The sequence below is a fragment of the Ahaetulla prasina genome, chromosome 3, assembly GCF_028640845.1.
Source record: "Ahaetulla prasina isolate Xishuangbanna chromosome 3, ASM2864084v1, whole genome shotgun sequence".
In the NCBI taxonomy this organism is placed as follows: domain Eukaryota; kingdom Metazoa; phylum Chordata; class Lepidosauria; order Squamata; family Colubridae; genus Ahaetulla; species Ahaetulla prasina.
The window spans coordinates 65,143,939-65,163,001 of NC_080541.1; the positions used below are offsets into that span (position 1 = coordinate 65,143,939).

General features: G+C 35.1%; 1 protein-coding gene across 2 annotated transcripts in view; it reads right to left on the reverse strand.

The window, feature by feature from the left end:
• Positions 1 to 19,063, reverse strand: part of LOC131194873 (cadherin-19-like) — a 93,594-nt gene that overhangs the window by 11,598 nt on the left and 62,933 nt on the right. For both annotated transcript variants that reach the window (XM_058176426.1, XM_058176425.1), the window contains 4 exons: positions 18,358 to 18,614; positions 17,354 to 17,490; positions 11,638 to 11,759; positions 2,769 to 2,886 (listed from right to left, as the gene is read on the reverse strand). In XM_058176426.1, the coding sequence (XP_058032409.1) occupies positions 2,769 to 2,886; positions 11,638 to 11,759; positions 17,354 to 17,490; positions 18,358 to 18,614 (634 nt within the window). The remainder of the gene's footprint in view (positions 1 to 2,768; positions 2,887 to 11,637; positions 11,760 to 17,353; positions 17,491 to 18,357; positions 18,615 to 19,063) is intronic.

A 19,063-nucleotide genomic window follows, 5' to 3' on the forward strand; every position in this document is an offset into this window, starting at 1 on the left:
GAAAATATGAATTCTGTAACAGAGTTATCTGTGCTTGGAATGCATTACCTGACTCTGTGGTCTCTTCTCATAACCCCAAAAGCTTTAGCCAAAAAATATCTACTGTTGACCTCACCCCATTCCTAAGAGGACTTTAAGGGGCGTGCATAAGAGCACAAACATGCCTACCATTCCTGTCCTATTGTTTTTCTTTTCCTATATATATATATGCTTATACTTCCTTGTTTCTCCTCATATATATGTTTATATATTATATAATCTTTTTGTGTGATGCTTGTGTATATTGTTATGACAAAAATTAAATAAATAAAATAAAATAAACTATCAATTAGGTTTGTATCAGCAGTGAAATCCACTTACCTCGCTACTGGTTCAAGAACAGGAGCGCATGGGAGTGTGCACGTGCTTGTGTGTGCGCCTCTTCTGCGCATGCGCAGATGGTAAAAAACGGGACGTAATTATGTCCCGGCAGGTGGGTGGAGCCTCCTGCTGCTGGTGCTACAGTTTCGGCGAGCCAGATAGAACCAGATAGAAGGGGAAATTTCACCACTGGTTTGTATGCATTTTTTAAAAAGAAGAATCTGAATTATAGATTTATCAAATAGCTCTTAAAATTCTTAAAATAAGAGCCTAATCGATTATACTTCTCAATGATGCCAACTATATCTCAATAACTTATTGGAGGTTCTACCAAGCACCCCATTTTCAGACATTCTTGTGTAGATTTTTTTTTCTATAAAAAGAAAGTAAATGTAACAGACCACAACTCTTTTTCCTTTATATTTGATATAACAGGTAGTATTGAGTTGTCATAGGCAAATAAGTCAATAGGGTATTTTATAGAGGATAGATTTAATAATCAAAATTATAATAATGCTGAGAGTTATATTTTCTGTCAGCTGCTCATATACAACATATGAAAGATCATGAAAATAATATTCATATCTTGCAAATCAGTAGTCTGATTCACCAATACCCAAACTTCCTTTTCAGACAGCATTCCTTAAGCCCGGGGAAAAGTTATCTCTTGAGGAGAGCAAGCAAAAAAAAAAAGGCAATGCCAAAGAACAGAGAAATTAAAAAAGGAAGGATTATGAATAAAAGGATTATGTTTAGCAGACGAAAGTACAAAGGACCACAAAAATGATTTTTCGGGGACCTATAATTGGCTTCAGATCAAGTATTTATACTAGTGGTTATTACTTCAGCTCATGGATAATGTAAGCTTCTTTATGTAGGAAAACTATATGCTCTAAACCTACTATCACTGACTTATCTGCACCTTTGCCTACTAAAAAAATAGGCCTAATAATAAATGTTGTTTAGAAAGCTAGAGATCATGTACCCAGCTTGACCAGTATCTTAAGTCATCTATGACCCAGTCACAAAGACTTGGCCTCTGTTTAAAAAAAAATCCCAACAACACAAGTGAGAACAGATAATATTTCTTAGCTAGGAATTCCTCGAGGGATTACAATCTTATACTTTAAAGCAATGGATAACAAAACTGAACAGAGTTTATGACTTTATAGAAGCGATGACCTAGAGCTTAGAGAAAATAGTGGAAATAAATTTGGGGAATAAAAGATAGAATGCTGGTCATAACAAACCAGAGGAAAATTATTGGGAGATCTGGTACTTTCTCTTGTCACCTCTAATTCTTCCCTGGATAATTTCTCCTGTGGTTGTCTGTTTTTGCTATCAATCACACTTCACAACATTTTACAACCAAAGCTCTTCGAATAACTCAAGTCAGCTTGTAAATGGATAGCACCTCTGATGACCTTCCAGCCTCTGGATAATTATTTTAGGTAGTGAGAATTTACTATGATGTAAAAAATCTCTCAAACTAGATCACTGGACTCTCAAAAGCCATTTTTAAATGTCTCATTTAAACATTGAGGTTTATTAGCAAAAGGTCCACTATTATTACCATTATTAACAAAAGATGTCCAATAAGATATCCCACATCTCCTATAGACTACCACAACAGCCATAACCACTGTGGGACAAAACAGTGTTCAAGATAAGAATTGCTACAAAGATGTTCACAGCCATCAGCAATGTAACTGCCAAGGACACATGCATGGCAACAGTGACCCCCAAAGACAAAGATGAAGAAAGGCTGTCAGTTGTCAGGCCTCATAATCTGGAGATGGATCAGGCCCACATATTACATGCTCATTGCATGTAATATGTGGGCCTAATCCATCTCCAAAGGAAATGGAAGCCAGCCCCTTGGAAGCAGCTGAGTAGGGTACTTAGCTGACTGTTGCCATGCCACCCAGCAGGGCATACAGCTGAGGAACAAGAGCAGGACTATAACAGTGTTCAGGATTACCAAATAAATGGGAAAGAGAGGCTGCCAGGGACAGTAGACAAGAGAGACTACTCAATGACAATTCCTGCAATTGGCACACAGCAAAGAGAAGTTTTCAAAGGACCGTAAAGAGAAAGTATATCGAGAAGGGATCTTTAATTGCCCTCAGGAATCTATGGACATTCTCAATCTCCAGATGATGGTTGCCCCAAAGTTGTTTTCCAAAAAGGAATTGGACTTTTTTTCCCCTTTGAGGAGATGTATCTCAGGCTGTGATTTTGAGCCATGGCAGCTGCTGATGTCAACAGGGGTAAGAACCCAGAGTAGTGGTGCCCTTGGAGGCCATTTTTCAAAGCAAAACACTTCTTTGATATGAAAGTTTCTGTTTCTAATCTAATAATGAAAAAGAAGTGAATTCAAATATCTCAAAACCACATTTAATACCTACTTTCATTATCTTCAAGTTCAAAACTGGAACCGTTTTTGCTCTCTTCCATCAAATAGAATGAAAAAATATGGTTTTCCATAGCATCATCTTTATCTACTGCACTGATTGTTTGGATGAGCTGGAAACAAAAATCAATAAGCAACGTGTTTAGTGCCAAAGATTATTGCTTGGCTTTTAATGCAATAGGTCACAACTGCAGGCAATATATTCTATTCAATTAACAAAGTTACAATTGTGCTTGTCTCCAAAGGGCAGAGAATTTTTTTAACGCTGCTCTACAAACTGACATTATTTAATTCAATCTTTTTTAGGGGTGTTGATTTTTTTTTAAATGCCCTACAATTATGCCACTTGATTTTGTATTGATTGGAAAGAGATAAGAATTAAATTCTTGAAATAATGCAAATTACTTTTAGAATAGCAATGCAAAGGTTAACTAAAGTTTCCATAAGCAATAAAGAGGGAAAGGAAAAGGAAATGAATAAAGTAGTCTACCCTTTATTTTTCAAGATGAAAAGTATAGCTCTCTCTGTTTGAACACATCCTTCAATACCTATTTCCTTCCTGCGCACAAACCTCATTGGCATCACTTAAATGATTTATTACAGTATCTATGACCCAAAGATTGTGACAGGTTCATGTGCTGAATTGTTGATTCTTTGAGATTGTAACAGACTGAATATGGGAACACTCAGTTATGTTTTCAAAGAAGGAAAATAATCCCCACTGACAAACATATCAAACTAAATTGCCATTTGTAAGAAAAGTAAAAATTAGCATGTTTGCATTAAAAAAGGGATAAATTTCACATTTCGTAACAAGTCATGTTACAATTGCAATAATAAACCATCATTTCCATTGCAGAAAAAAAATACCTGCTACTATTGTCAGTAGAAGTTGTTTACCACCTCACATACTATTTTGAAAATAATCTTTAATTTCCTATTTCAATTCAATTTTATAAAGCACCCCTTAATAATTAACCAGCTGGCATTAGAAAATCTAATTGGACTAAAACCAGATGATGTATGCGTATTTCCATTAATGTTTTAAAATTGTTTCTCCACTTTTTTCCTTTAAAAGGAGCAATACTTTGATTTTGTCATCATGTCCTATAGCATTTAAGAAGGGCCTCTGGTGGCTCTACAGACTAATGCAGTCTGTTATTAACACAGCTGCTTGCAATTACTGCAAGTTCAAGTCCCACCAGGCCCAAGGTTGACTCAGCCTTCCATCCTTTATAAGGTAGGTAAAATGAGGACCCAGATTATTGGGGCAATAAAATTTGACTTTGTATATAATATATAAATAGATGAGACTATTGCTTAACACAATGTAAGCCGCCCTGAGTCTTCAGAGAAGGGCGGGATATAAATTCAAATAATTAAAAAAAAGTGCACATTTCTTGTTATGCCTGACATAAAAGAAATACTATGATTACATCATTGACATACATTTAGTTCATCCATCACCAATGGAAAAATGTGCTTTGGAATAGCATATTTTGGAAATCTAGGCATTTAAGTATTAGTATGTTATATTGTGCATTGGGGCTGAATCAGCAAATTTCAATTAGACCAGTGTATGAATGAAATTGTTGATTCAGCTTAACAGGATTGCAATAGGTGGCACTCCAACTTCCCCGTCTCAGCATTCCTCTTACGGATTTCTAAGGAGCATTTCCTGTTGCTATAGTTGCATGAATAACAGAGTTGCAAGGGACTTTGGAAGTCTTCTAGTCCAACCCTATACCACTTCAGATAAATGGTTGTCCAATGTCTTCTTAAAAACTTCCAGTGCTGGAGCACCACAACTTCTGGAGGCAAGTCATTCCAAATATTATTTGTCTGTCATTAATAACTGTCAAGAAAGTACTCCTTAGTTCCAAGTTGCTTCTCTCATTGATTAGTTTCCATCCATTACTTTACAGCACTTTAAAGACGTGACAAAAGAAACATTTTACACACAATATAGGTTTTATGGTTGGTGCATGTTTTCCATACTTTTTCTTCCTTTGATATATCTCTATACCAGCAGGTGCCCTACCTCATACATTGAGAAACAAACACCAATTTCTCAGGGATAAATAATGAGGATGTAGATGTGCTAATCTTTTCTACATGCTCATGTTTTGATAGTATTTTACCTATGAGCATATAGATAGCTATAGACAGTAAATGTCAGCCATTCAATTGTTTTTTCTCCTATATCTTAACTGTTCCTAGGAAAGCTTCATCTCATAAAGCAAGATACAGTTAAATTAAAACATGCATTGAGTATTTATCTGTCTATTTGGTATACATGTGTATTCATAAAACATTTGGGGCAGAATCCAGCAAAATCAGCGAGTTACTAAAAATATGAATTCTGATGTTGTGGCTGAATTAAAAGTGGAAAAATCATCTAGAAAAGTACATAGTAAGATATGTTTTCTTTCTTAGTTTCTTAAAGCAGAAGCTGAGCCATAGAGTACTGGCTGAATATGTGATTTCCAAGCAAAATACTCCAGATTCAATTTCTGGTATCTCCAAACCAAGCTGGGGAAAAAAAATCTCTTCCCGGCAACCTTGGAGAACAGCTGCCAGCCATTAACTATCTAGGATTAGATGGACCATTGGCAGCTTTCCATGCTCCTAATTTGGCATCTAACAGCCAAAGGAGAAAGGAATTGTTTAGTAAACAGCTGGATTTCCTTGCATTTTTCCCCAGATTTAAAGCTTCTACTGGCAATATAGGAAGAAAAAGAAAATTGTCTATTTTCTAATTCAAAGTAGCTAATGACACTGAATAAATAATGACACCATTGGGTTTGAGTCGGGAAATTGGTGATGAAAGAAGGTTAAGTCCCCACTTTGCAGACTGAATTGGTCTATAGTCTTGGATATTCCACATTGTGTTCAGTTTGGTCTTAGATTAATTACTTAAATGTAGCAAATGATTGGATCTTCCATAGACTGAATTCTAAGAACAACAGTAGTGCACTAATTATGTTTGGATCAAGGTTTAGAATACAAAAGTAATATAGTTAGACTATATTTTGGAAACCCAGCATCTGCAGTTGGCTTATTGATTGTAATCTAATTGCAAAGAACTGTGTTGTATCAAGCCTCATTAATCTGAAAACTGAAATTATCTACAAGGCAGTGAGAAAGACAACTGGGTACCTGCCTAACATTTGTTTAAATGGACTATGTGTTTGCAATAGTAATTTAACACTCTGGGAAGGCTATTCCTACTGATGCTGGCTAGAGACATTTTCCCCGCATTTATTTCTACATTTATTTCTACATGTTGTCATTCAATCTGATAAAAGGCAATTTGCATTCAACATTGTTTTGAGAGAGTAGAGAAATTTGGAAACACTTTATGGTTAGAGTAGGATTTTGCACTGATTTAGCAAGGAGATGGCTCTGTATCTATTGTCCTTTATTTTGTCCTTGTCCTTTCATAAGTTTACATCAGCCTCTATTCTTCTCACACTTCCAGTAAATCCTAAAGGAAGCTATCATGGTGGAAGAACTATGATTAGGCTTTTTCAGTAATGATATCCTCAGACAAATTTGGTGAAATTGTCCTCCCAATATCTTTTCCCACAGGTTTGGAAAAGAGTTTGGACAGGATGATTGGCCTATCTTTAATATCTACCATGGCAAAGAGCAAATAGATGTATCATGCAGGTACTTAGGAGAATTATGAAAGAGCCACATTTCAAAAATATGTGATCAGAATTGTTTTTAAATGCCAGAACAGAAAGGATGTTCTATTTCTACTTCCAAAATAAATAAATCTGTCTGGGCACTTGATTCGGCAAGGGAGGATGATGGAATCTGACCTAGATTTAGATATGGTGAACTTCTAAGATTTGGGAAGCTAACATGGTTCTGCATGCAAGTACAACAAACACCTGAACTCAACAAGGATGCTACCAAAACGCATAATAAATCCATTGCTAGGTGAGAAACAGCCCTCTTTGATTAGAAATATGAATGCATGCAGAAGCACAGCATATTGTAATTAATAAGGATCATGATGGATTAATATATGAGTAGTGTGTGGTGGCCTAGAGGTGGAGCTCTTGTCTCACAATCAGGAGGCTATGAGTTCAGTCCTAGGTAGAGGCAGATCTTTGTCTCTCTGGGCACGGTGAGAATATATCTGTTGAATATAGCTCCATGTTGGCAATAAAATAGGAAGTAAACATTCAGCTCCATTCAGTTGCCCAGACTCCACCCTGCAAGGGATTATGGAGTCATTAAAATATGATTATGATGATAGATTAATATATGGAAGATGTGCATATATGAAACTATAACAAAATTGTAATAAATGGACACTGGAATGTTCAAATAAATAATAAATGGAGTCTGGAATGTTCAAAGCTTCCTCAGATTGTAACTCCCTAAGCAGTACATTGTTTAGTTTATGCTAAAACTAGCTCTAATAACCTTGGAGTATAGGCTACTATCAGGAAACCTTGGAGTATAGGCTAACATCATATTCAGTGCTTAGCATTGTCCTTAGCAGAGACAATAATCAACCTATGTTTACAGAAAGCAAAGTATATAGAATCAGTTCTTCAGAAGATGATAGAGCTCACCATATTATAGATTATGGCTAGGTTTTAGGTGGCTGTTTAGACCACATCTTCCTTTTGTACTAGGGGTAGGTAACAGCTTAATTTAGACCATGTCCTTTGGATTGATGAGATTGATGATGTTCTTCAGTGAACCTGGAGTAAAGTTTATTGTACTAGATGAATGGGGTGCGTTCTATAATAATATTTGATTTTGGAAGTTTGATTTTTTTTTCCAGCTCTAGAGAATTCTAGACACATTCCAAAAATTGTTCTGATAGTTCTTTGATAGACTTTTATGCATTTTAATATTGTGTTTATTCAATTCATTTTCTTGCATAATAGCATTTTCCCTATATGTTCTTCTCCCCTCAGTAACTCAAGGGAGGAAAGCTATTTACATATACGGAGGAGAGAGAGAATAACAAAGTGAATCTTCAACATGGCTTTCATTTATTCAGAAAGCTCCTCCATTTTATATATTAAAACATTTGACTTAAATTGTTGTTGTTTATAATAGTTAGGACATTTTTTGAAAGGGAGCTTATGTCAAGTCAACAGGCCTCATTTTTATTATAATTGCTGATTTATGTTAAGTGCTAGGTAAATAAGTGTTGTTTTACCATTTCTAACTGAAAGTGCACACTTTCACCCACGTTACAATACATTAAATTGAGTAAATTGCCATATTAAATTCGATCCACAGATGATCCTCAAATTACAGGGATTTGTGTCAAAATAAATATGTACAAATGTGGAAAGGCACAGATAAATTCAATGTTTTGTGTTCAGCTGGATCTGATTCTTGCGTTTGAACAAACAAAAATCATATCTGCAAGGCATAACATTAGCCAACAGAATGTTTTCAAAGTGATTTGGGAAAACAGTTTTCCCATTTCTGTAGAAAATGCACAAATGATGGGTAAATATGATTCTTTTTGTAAAAAAATATGCACAAAATAATATATATATTGGGTAAACGTATGTCTATATAAAATACATTTTGTAACTTTTTTTCATTTTTTAAGCAATTTACTGGAAATAAATAATGTAAAACTAACATGAGCTAGTTTTATGGTTTGTATATCCTAATTCTGTTATGAGAAGGAACAAAATTGGAAGCCATATTAATACAAAAAGAAATAATTGCAATATGCCCTATCCCATTAAAAAAAGCAGTTATAGTAAAGTCAATGGCAAAGTATTTCTTCCTGTTACAATAGCTAAACAGGAAATATTTTCAAGCTTTTGCTTTTCACATTATTTTCCTACTGAGAGATTTGAAGCAGAACATTCCAATCCTTTTTTCTGTATAGTTCCAGGTCATCATAATTCTAACAGAGTCCAATTCTTTCCTTTGTAATACCTTAGATCAATTTGGTCCCCTTTTATGTTGTTTGATAAATTGCTGCCATTCTGGCATACTTGTTGGAAAGGAAGCATTTCTGAAGGCAATAGAATTTATCTGCAAACTGAAGCCCTTCTGTAGACGTGGTGACCTCACCTGCCCTACTATTTCAGGTGTGACATTAAGCAGCGGAATAAGAAGTGTGACTGCTTGGTGCTTCATGTTCCTCATGCTATGACATCCAAAGGGCATCTTTCCATCTCCTTTAACAGAAATATATTAACTTTTCTTCTTTTTGATACAAGGAACAAAAAATCAAGGGCAATTGTAAAGTTTAATTAGTGTAGCTAGTGCTTGGCCACCTACCACTGACAGCAAAAGATTTATGCCTTCAATGCAGAGCTATCATTAATCAATTTAGTGCATCTGCAAAATTCTTTTAATCCGAGGTGAGTTTTGATACTGAAGTTTATCTTCAGCTATGCCATATCAAGATTTTATACTCATATTGCGATATCTGGCTCAGTCCTTCAAACATCACGTGCAATATAATTGACAATCTGTTCTGTGACTCCCCCACCCATAGATTCTACTTTGCCACAAATTATGTATATGATTATTTTTTGATGCACTAGAACCATGTTTCTGAATCTTAGAAATATTGGGATGAGTGGCTGGGGAATTCTGGGAGTTGAAGTCCCCACATCTAAAACTTGCTAAAGTTGAGAAACACTTTACTAGAGTTCTGTAAGTTCCAGGACAGTGACCAGATTGTAGAAAATGAATTGGAATACTGATCTCCTATCTTCTCCTTTGACCTTTAACACGGGGCAAAAAAATTGCAGGAAGGAAATGTATCGTTGTTTACTCCCCTTGACCATTTCATGCAATAGAATCAGCAGTAGAAAGTAAAAGGTAATTTAGCAGTTTTGTCAAAACCACCAACAGTCTAGCACTTTGCACATTGATCAAGATTACACCAGTGGTGGGTTGCCCCTGGTTCGGACCGGTTCTATAGAACAGGTAGTAAAACCGGTGGGAGGCTCTGCCCACTGACCCGAACGTCATCAAAAGTGATATGTGCATGCGCGGACACAATGCAAACTGGTAGAAAAGGTAAGTAGAACCCACACCTGGATTACATGCATACACAAAAGAGATGTTGTTTTGATCATACTGCTATAGCAATCATCTTAGCCTTTTTGGTTCTGTTCTTGCTAATATCAGTCATACATGTATGTATAAGACACATATATTGTCCCATCCTATTTTGAAGATCAATACAGGAATCTGTAAAACTAAAATTATGAACTCATGGGGAGACTGATCTATTCAAACAAAACAAATGACATTCTTGCTCTGCTGTTAAACTATTCATAAAGTTACTGGCTTCTTAACTATTTTTTTGTTTTGAAGGAATCTAAAATAGCAAGCGAATCTTCTCTCACAGTTAGCATGCTCCAATTAGACAATGGCATTGCCTGCTTATAAGTAATGCACAGTGCAGAGATAAAAATGTGTTTATCATGTTTTCATGATGATGATGATGATGATGATGATTCATATTTCAGACATCATGGTGCAGTTGCATTATCATATAATTTATTGAATTGTTTTGATACTATCAGACCCTCCCAGGTAAACCCAGTTTTTTAAAAAATGCAATCATTTTTCTTAATCATATGATGCCATGATTGTGAGTGGTGCAATGGCCTATAGGTAGAGCTCTCGCCTCACAATCAGGAGGCTGTGAGTTCAATCCTAGGTAGTGGCAGATATTTTTCTCTCTGGCACAATGATTAATTATCTTGCTGCGAACTCTGTATTGGCGACAGGAGAGGCATCTGGCCAGTAAACACTCAGCTCCATTCAGTTGCCTTGACTCCACCCCGATGCAAGGGATTACAGGGTTATTAAAAGACAAAAATAAATAAATGATGCTATGATTGTATCAACTGAAGACACAGATACACAGAAATAAAGCTTTGCTGAAGGCAACAGTACATCAAAGAGTGAAGATTTCTATTGCCCAAGTAATATAATTTAATATTTCAAGTGGACTAGGGAATGATACATTGTTTTGATTCTTAAAATTATTAAGATTCTAAGAATACCTCTACTCTGCAGGTTTATTAGTCTTGCGTAGAACCAAGAACCAATCAAATTCTGTCCATAGATGCCTTAGCCAGTTGGTGCTCAGTTTTGGCCAGAAATGAAAACTAATACTAAATGAAATTGAGATTATTCTGCACATACATTTGGTCCGATTTGATTAGATTTGATATGACAAGTCGAATTCAGTTCCTTCATTAATATTAGTTTCTTTGGGCACTTCTAAGAGCCAAATTCTGCTTATGGCAAAAAAAAAGGTAGGATTGTTTTTTTCCATAAGCAGAACCTGGCTCTTAGAAGTGCCCAAAGAAACTAAAATTTACATCAACAACTAAGCCAGCATTGCAAGTGGTTCACATTAAAATGGCAGGAAAAGATTCAGTAACCCTAAATTGGAGGTAGAGGACAATGTAGATTGAGACATCTCTCGGAACTCCTCAATACTGTTTTATTTTATTTTCAGGTCTATGCCAACTTTATAACAGTGAAGGATAAAACATAGAGAGAGGTAAAGGAAAGCTAAGCAGAGGATAAAAATTCACTCTTTTTTTTGTAGGTAACACTTCATTTTTAATCCTAGCATACAACCATTCTGTAAAGACAAACAGAACAATATACGGCTATGAAGATACAAGTAACCTGAGGTCAGAACAAAGCTGTTCTTTGCATTTCTGATGTAGAAGAAAAAAGAATAATGTTATAACTAGACATGTCATCAGTGACAGCAGGAAGAGTTTACAAAAAAGTCTTAGAGATTTCCTACAAGTAGAAGAAAGAAACATTGGCAGATCTCAGGAGAATTTTAATACTTCTTTATGAAGTAATGTTAGTCTTACCTGTCCAGCTCTTGAATTCTCACACACATACGTCTCATAGTATTCTGCAAATTCTGGTGCATATTCATTTGCATCAAGAACTTTAATATAAACATTTACTTCTGACATTTGTTTTGGGTTCGCTAAATCACAAGAAAACAAAAATAAAAAAACACAACAGAATGGAAAGTCAACAGCTGTTTCTCTACTGTTAAAAGTTCTTTCTCTTTCTCTGCCTCTTCAAAAATCCTTCCTAAGGAACATTGTGATGTTCAGTTTAGATTTTAATAAATAGTATTATATACAAGACTATATTCCACATTAATATATGACACAATAAAATCACAATAAAAACAATAAAGTGTTTTGCATGTTAGATTTTGTACATCATGTTATAAAAAAATCTTCAATAATGATAATATAAGAAATGATTCATAAATGATCTAATACAACCTCGGCAACCACAAATATTAATTCAGGAACATTCTATGTTTGATTATTGCTATAATATAGCTTATAAAAATTAAACAGCAAATTTAAAAAGTTCATATTTTTTCATGAATTCAAAAATCGAGGGAGGGAGGGAGGGAGGGAGGAAGGAAGGAAGGAAGGAAGGAAGGAAGGAAGGAAGGAAGGAAGGAAGGAAGGAAGGAGGTTTTGTAAATAATTGAGTGAAAATATGTTAAATTCAAATCCTTTTGCACAGATGGGTCTTTGCTTAAGGCATTCAGAAAAGCACTATATAACAGTGAATTGCCCTATATTTAAATTAGCTTAATTATCAAGATGATTTGTGAGCTGTAAGCTAGACAAATGTGTAAAGCCACACTTTTTCCTTAATTACTTAAGTAAATTAAAGCACAATATGGTACAATTTGCTCTGATATATATTCATCTGAATTCAGTGGAGCTAGAAAGTAGGCCTTTCTTACTGCAAGAAAGTATTCAAAAATTGCAGCCGTTACCTTCTACCTTTCTACTAGTGAATGATTAAATAAATAGTAAAGTAAAAGATTTGATTATTCACTAAAAAGAAAGGTGAAAGAGTCTGGAAATAATTTCAACAGCTGTCTGTGAGAATGTTCCATTGTGCCAATGTGCTATAAATGCATACAATATTATCAGAAATTTGGATAAATAATTTCTTTTGACTATTTATGTAGCATAACATGGAAGCTAATGTGATATCATGCAGAAGGATTGTGTAGTAAATCTGATATTGTTTTAAACAAAATATTTTAGGGTATTTGTTACAGCATTTCTTGTTCCCCTGTTGAACTATTTTAAAACCATTAGTTCTGTCACTGCTGGGTAAGGCAACTAATATGCAATTAATCGGGCTTATTTTTAAGAACTGGAATATAGGATTACTAAAATTAATTCAATATTTATTGGTAAAGCTCTGCAATAAAGAGGTATGAAATGTAATTTCCAAATATAATACACATTTAATATTTGAATATATGTTTATTCCTCCCCCACCCATCCCACCAAAGTTATGTTTTACATTCACATATTTGTGTTTCTTTCTTTTCAGTTAAAGTTGATTTATAATCAATTATAAATAATACAGTTAATTTATAATATATAAAGACAAAGTGCCTTATAGCAATTATCTTTCTCATTCCAAAAAACTCACTTCCCAGATGATTAAGCAACTCAGTTAATACATGGATACTTATAAGCATCAGGGCATTTGTTTGGGGCAAATTATGCATTCGTGCAAAACTGAGGCGATCCAACAAAGTTGGACAACATAATTTGGTTTTCAGCATGTATACTTGGAATTTTGAATGGATAATTCAAATAATATGACTCAAATAGGCAATTCAGGTAATCTTACTTGAAAAGATAATTTAGGTAATAATTTAAGTATCTAACTTTTCAAAATTATTATATTCCTATAAACTCTAAGAGCAGGAGGAAGTGGATAACAAGGCAAATGTTTTTATCAATAAAAGTTGAAAATCTTAATTTATTTTTATTTTTTAAGTTCTTTTCTCTCTCTCTAATTTTGTGGTTTGCTTTATTTCCAGTTATTGGAAAAGATGTAGATATCAACTAAGTAGTTTTAATTACTGAGATTACATTCTCCTATTCCAAGTGCTTACCATTCTGAAATTTCATCAGGTTTAGATTTACATATCATTTCTGCCCTTAGTTCTGGACTTAGCTGCCATTTTTGAAATACATTAAAAAGCAACTCCCCTATTTTTTCTTGGATGTTTATTACACAACTATCCTTCCATTACTCCCCTTGCCTCTCCAATTTTTAATGTGATCCAAAAATACCATAATTCTAAACTAGAGCCTCTGAATTAATTTTAGGTCATTCTTTGATCAAACTGATTCTGATATTCGATTTTCACCTTTTCACAATATATAATTCAGGGGTGAAATGCTACCAATTTAGACTGGTTTGCCTGAACTGGTAGTAATAAATGCTATCAGTTCGGCCAAACTGGTATTTCTGACAATCAGCTGTGCCACATGATTTATATTCACTAGAAAGCAGAAAATCCTGCTTTTTAGCAAATCTAAATTGTGCGGCACAGCAGTTCCCCCCCCCCCGCTTTCTACTTATCTGTGAAGACTCAGAAAAGGCTTCTTAATCTTCCTTTTTCAGCGCTGTAGTGCGCATGCCCATGAAGTGTGCATTTGGTGCGCACTGCACATGTGTTTGAGAAGTGAACGAGCAGTGAAGCGAACCGGTATCAGACTTCAGACCTTTTCACCCCTGATGTAATGCCTTCAAAAGTACTCATATGAAGTAAGCATCACATATGTACTAATAAAAGGAAATGTGTATTTCTTCCCACTATACCGGCATCAGGTAAACTAACTACAACAGACTATGTCTTTATATTCATTCTACAGGAATATTTTATTTTAATTTTAGTTGCTGGATTTACTGGCTGTCTTTCAGTTCACTTACTGTTGTCTCGTCTATGGAGATTCTCGGTCATCCAGGTCATGATTGTCCCAAAGGTGCTTTTTTTCAAATGGCAACTGGACTTAATTTTTGGTTTGAAGATGTTTTGCTTCTTATCGAAGAAGCTTCTTCAGTTCAAAATTAAAGAAATGTCTTGGATGAGAAGTGAAATATCTTCAAAACAAAAACAAAGACCAGTTGCCATTTGAAAAAAGCACTTTTGGGATTATTTTTATCATATTTTCTATTTTTTTTTTAAAAAAATAGTTTTTTTTATTATCTTAATTGTTTACCTCTTTGCAACAGTGCACATTCATCAGTATAGCAAGATGTAAGTGCTTATTTAAATAAATAATTAGTAGAATTATGGTTAGATAGTATTTTATAATTATTAAGAATATTTTATAATTAAAGTTCTTTTGCTATGTTTTTGTGATTTAAAAAAAACCAAAAATCTAAGAATATGAATAAAAATAGTCACATAATGCCTTGACATTGTGCATATAAAATCCACTATTTTAGCACATTTAAAATGCTGTATTCACTCAAGTGGGATTCTGGAAAAAAATAATGGAAATGATTTCTCCTTTTATTTGGCTGAAGTGTTTGTCTGCGTTATCCTTTTAATGAAAAACCCTACATTTTGTTCTATTGAAGAACCAATTTTAAGACAGATAAAACTGTCCCTTTATGATTTGCATTTACCTTTTTATTATGAGGAACTAAGAATTTAACAGAAACTGTTTAGTTTCTGTTTAGACTGCTTAATTCTAAGTATTTTTTTAAAAAAATAAGCAAGAAATAACATCTGAAAGGCAAGGTGACTTACGAAGAAATGCATAGATTAGGCAACTGGCAACTTGCATTGGAATTTAAAATAACACCAACAGGAGAACTACATATAGCCAATGCTTTTCAATTCCAACTGTATTTATTTGTTAATCAAATTTACATAGCCACTCATCTCACCCAAGGAGACTCTGGTCAGTGCATAACAATAGATAAAAAGCAAGAAAATAAAAAGAGAAAATACAACTATAAAAATCTATAGATATCCTAACAAAAATGCAACCCATAATTGAAGGATACAAAAATACCTCCCTCAACAAGAAAGCTATCTAGACATATCTCCAGTTCATAGGAAGCCCAAGCCTGTTCACATAACCAGTTCTTAAGAACCTTTTAGAATATTAAAAGAGATGGGGCTATATAGAAATCTAATTGAATTTATAGAAGAAGAAGAAGAAGAAGAAGAAGAAGAAGAAGAAGAAGAAGAAGAAGAAGAAGAAGAAGAAGAAGAAGAAGAAGAAGAAGAAGAAGAAGAAGAAGAAGAAGAAGAAGAAGAAGAAGAAGAAGTGGTAGTGGTAGTAGTAGTAGTAGTAGTAGTAGTAGTAGTAGTAGTAGTAGTGGAGGAGGAGAAGAAGATGTGCCCTCAGTTTCAGAATTAATTTTCTGACGGGAGTTCAGCTGAAATGCAGGGTAATTTCATAACATTAATAAAGAATAAAGTGAAATTAACTTTATTAATTCATAAACTAATAAAGAAGTCTGTGAAATTAACCACAGTCTAATATAATATAATCTCTTGTATCAAGCGGACAATTTCATATGCTGCAGTGTGCCTTAAAATGTAAATTATCTCCATTATACAGGTAGTCCTTGACTTATAATAGTGTCGTGTCCCCCTCCCCCCCCCCGACGACCGGGTCTATAGTTTATTTAGTGACCATTTGAAGTTACAATGGCACTGAAAAAAATGACTTATGAACAGTGGTGGGATTCAAATTTATTAACAACCGGTTCTGTAGGTGTGGCTTATTTGGGGGCATGGCTTGGTGGGCATGTGACTGGGTGGGCATGTGACCAAGTGGCCATGGCTATGTGCATAGAGACTACTCAGAGGGCTGAAAAAAGTCATTTCTGACCGGTCCTTGCACTTTTGACTGGTCCTCACACTTATGGCCATCCTCACATTTATGCCCGTTGCAGCATTCTTAACAACTGTGTCACTCATTTCACAACTGCTTCTCTTCACCACGGTGACAAGATAGGGCACAATACGTAAAATGTGAGGACAGTTGTAAGTGCGAGGACCAGTCAAAAATAACTTTTTCAGCTCTCTGAGTAGTCCCTATGCACATAGGGACTATCCAGAGGGCTGAAAAAAGTGATTTATGACAGGTCCTCACACTTTTGAACAGTCCTCGCACTTATGCCCTGAGGTCATGTGATCATCTTTTGTGACCTTCTGACAAGCAAAGTCAATGGGGACTTGTGTTACTAACTTAACAACTGCAGCGATTCATTTAACAAATGTGGCAAGAAAAGTCATAAAAACGGGGCAAAACTCACTTAACAAATTCTCACTTAGCATCATAAATTCTGGGCTCAGTTGTGGTCGTACATCAAGGACTAACTGTATTACATTTTTTTTCCTTTTAAATGTGCTATTTTGATCAAAGAAAATAAAATTTTAGATTTAACCCTAACAAACACATCCCTTTTCTTAGTGCTTAGTAGTTTTGAAACAAGCAACAAAGAAACAAGAATTCTCAACGGCGAAAGACGAACCCTTTGGAAAATAATTACTATAAAAAGATATTGGTATCAGAGGCATCTGCAGGGGTAGTTAAATATGTCAAATTGATGATGGTAAATGCATGAGCCAAGTTCTAGTCCTTTTTTACAAGCATCATAGCAAGGTGGGCTTGGATATCACCATCAGAGCTGCCAACTTGACTTTTTGACATCCTTCCCTGCAGAAGGATGCACATTTGGGACAAGTACCTTAAATCTCCTACTCACTTGATTCTATGGCAGTAACAGTTAGGTTGTGCCAAATCTGTTTCTCTCGGTCCAGAGGTCCAGTTATACTAATGGTTCCATTGTGGGCATTAATACTGAAAAACGTCTTTAAATTCTTGCGATGGGCAATAGAATATCTGCACACAAAAGAGAAGGAAAAAAAAGAGAGAGAAGAAAGAGGAAGAGTGAGTTTCTGAGACCTGGAATACAAAAATTTCTTCATAAAGAAGGATGTATAAACTGTTGTCAGTAAGGAAACAGAACTGTGTAGCCATGAATATGGATATGTGTGCTTTGGCTATTCAGAAATTATGAAAAATGAACAGTGATAAACATTTAAAATTCACTGCTGCCAAGATCAAAGTCCCTCTTTTTATGCGCTGAAATACGTTCATACCTGTATTAGAGTGAAGCAAATCTAAAATGCATTATTCATTCTTCTTTTACAGACAGGCTCCCAGCAGGTGAAGGACTCGATTAAAAAGAGACAGTGAAGTGCCACTTGTGAAGTGACTCACACTGGCAACTAAGTTGGGCTACAGCAGTGCATTTTTATTGTGGCTGCTTTGAAACAATGTCAAAGGAAAAAAAAATACTAAGAGGAGAAAGGCAAAAGAACAACTACCACTTCCATTAAACATAAAGGATAGAAAATCCTTGGAACCAGGAGAACAAAACGGATAGATTTATTTTCACAGACTTAGTGACCCATTTATTTTGCTTAGTTTAGCTTTCCTTCCTTCCCTACCTTCTCAGAGCAGGAAACTTTATGAAAGTTTCCTTTTTCTGAATCCCAATGAAGCAAGGGATACCGTGCAAGGAGGAGATTTATCTATAATCTCTATTCCAATAAAATAACTACATGTCTCATGTTCAGATATACAGCACCCAAAGACCTACACCAACAATCTTGGGGAGTAATCTTCAACGGCATTAAAAACCATATGATAATATTATTCCCAGTCATAACTATATCCAGGCATATCTTAAGATTTGGGGTGTACCTGATTGGACTGTCAAATTCATCTGGATCTCTGGCACTCACAGTTCCCACAAATGAGCCATTCAAGTTATCTTCAGCAACCTCCATGAAGAATTCCTCTAATGCAAAAACTGGAGGTTCATCAGCATCCTTCACTATGATCCTGAGAATAGTTTCATCTTCAAACTTAGCGTCTTTTTCAAGGAAGCGCTTTTCAACATGCCGGTTAATGCCTTTCACGTTTATTTTGTATGCCCTTTGGCTTTCATAATCAACTGTCTATAAAAAAGAAGACGAAGAAGAAAATCTGATACTGACAAATTAACAACAATAAGCAGGTAATTGAGAAACATTGCTTCAGTTTCACAGGGAACGTTTTCAAAACAGGCATGTTATCTATTTCATTTTTCTCCCCTGAGGGGAAGAAAATGTTAGTATAATCCTCATGTGCATACTTTTTACAGTTACCTTATTTACTAATTGGTTTTTGGTAGTGTAAGTTATTGTGTGATATTTCATCCTGTCCAAAGATCCAGGTCTATAGAGCCTGCGTCCTGAGCTCACTCTTGTACTGCAGTGGGTCTTGGACCCTTTACGCACAGCAGGAGAGAAAGTTGAACACCTTTCATATGCGCTGTCTCCGATGTATTTTTGGCATCACCTGGCAGGACAAAGTTCCAAATAGCATAGTCCTGGAACGTGCTGGAATTTCTAGCACGTATATACTA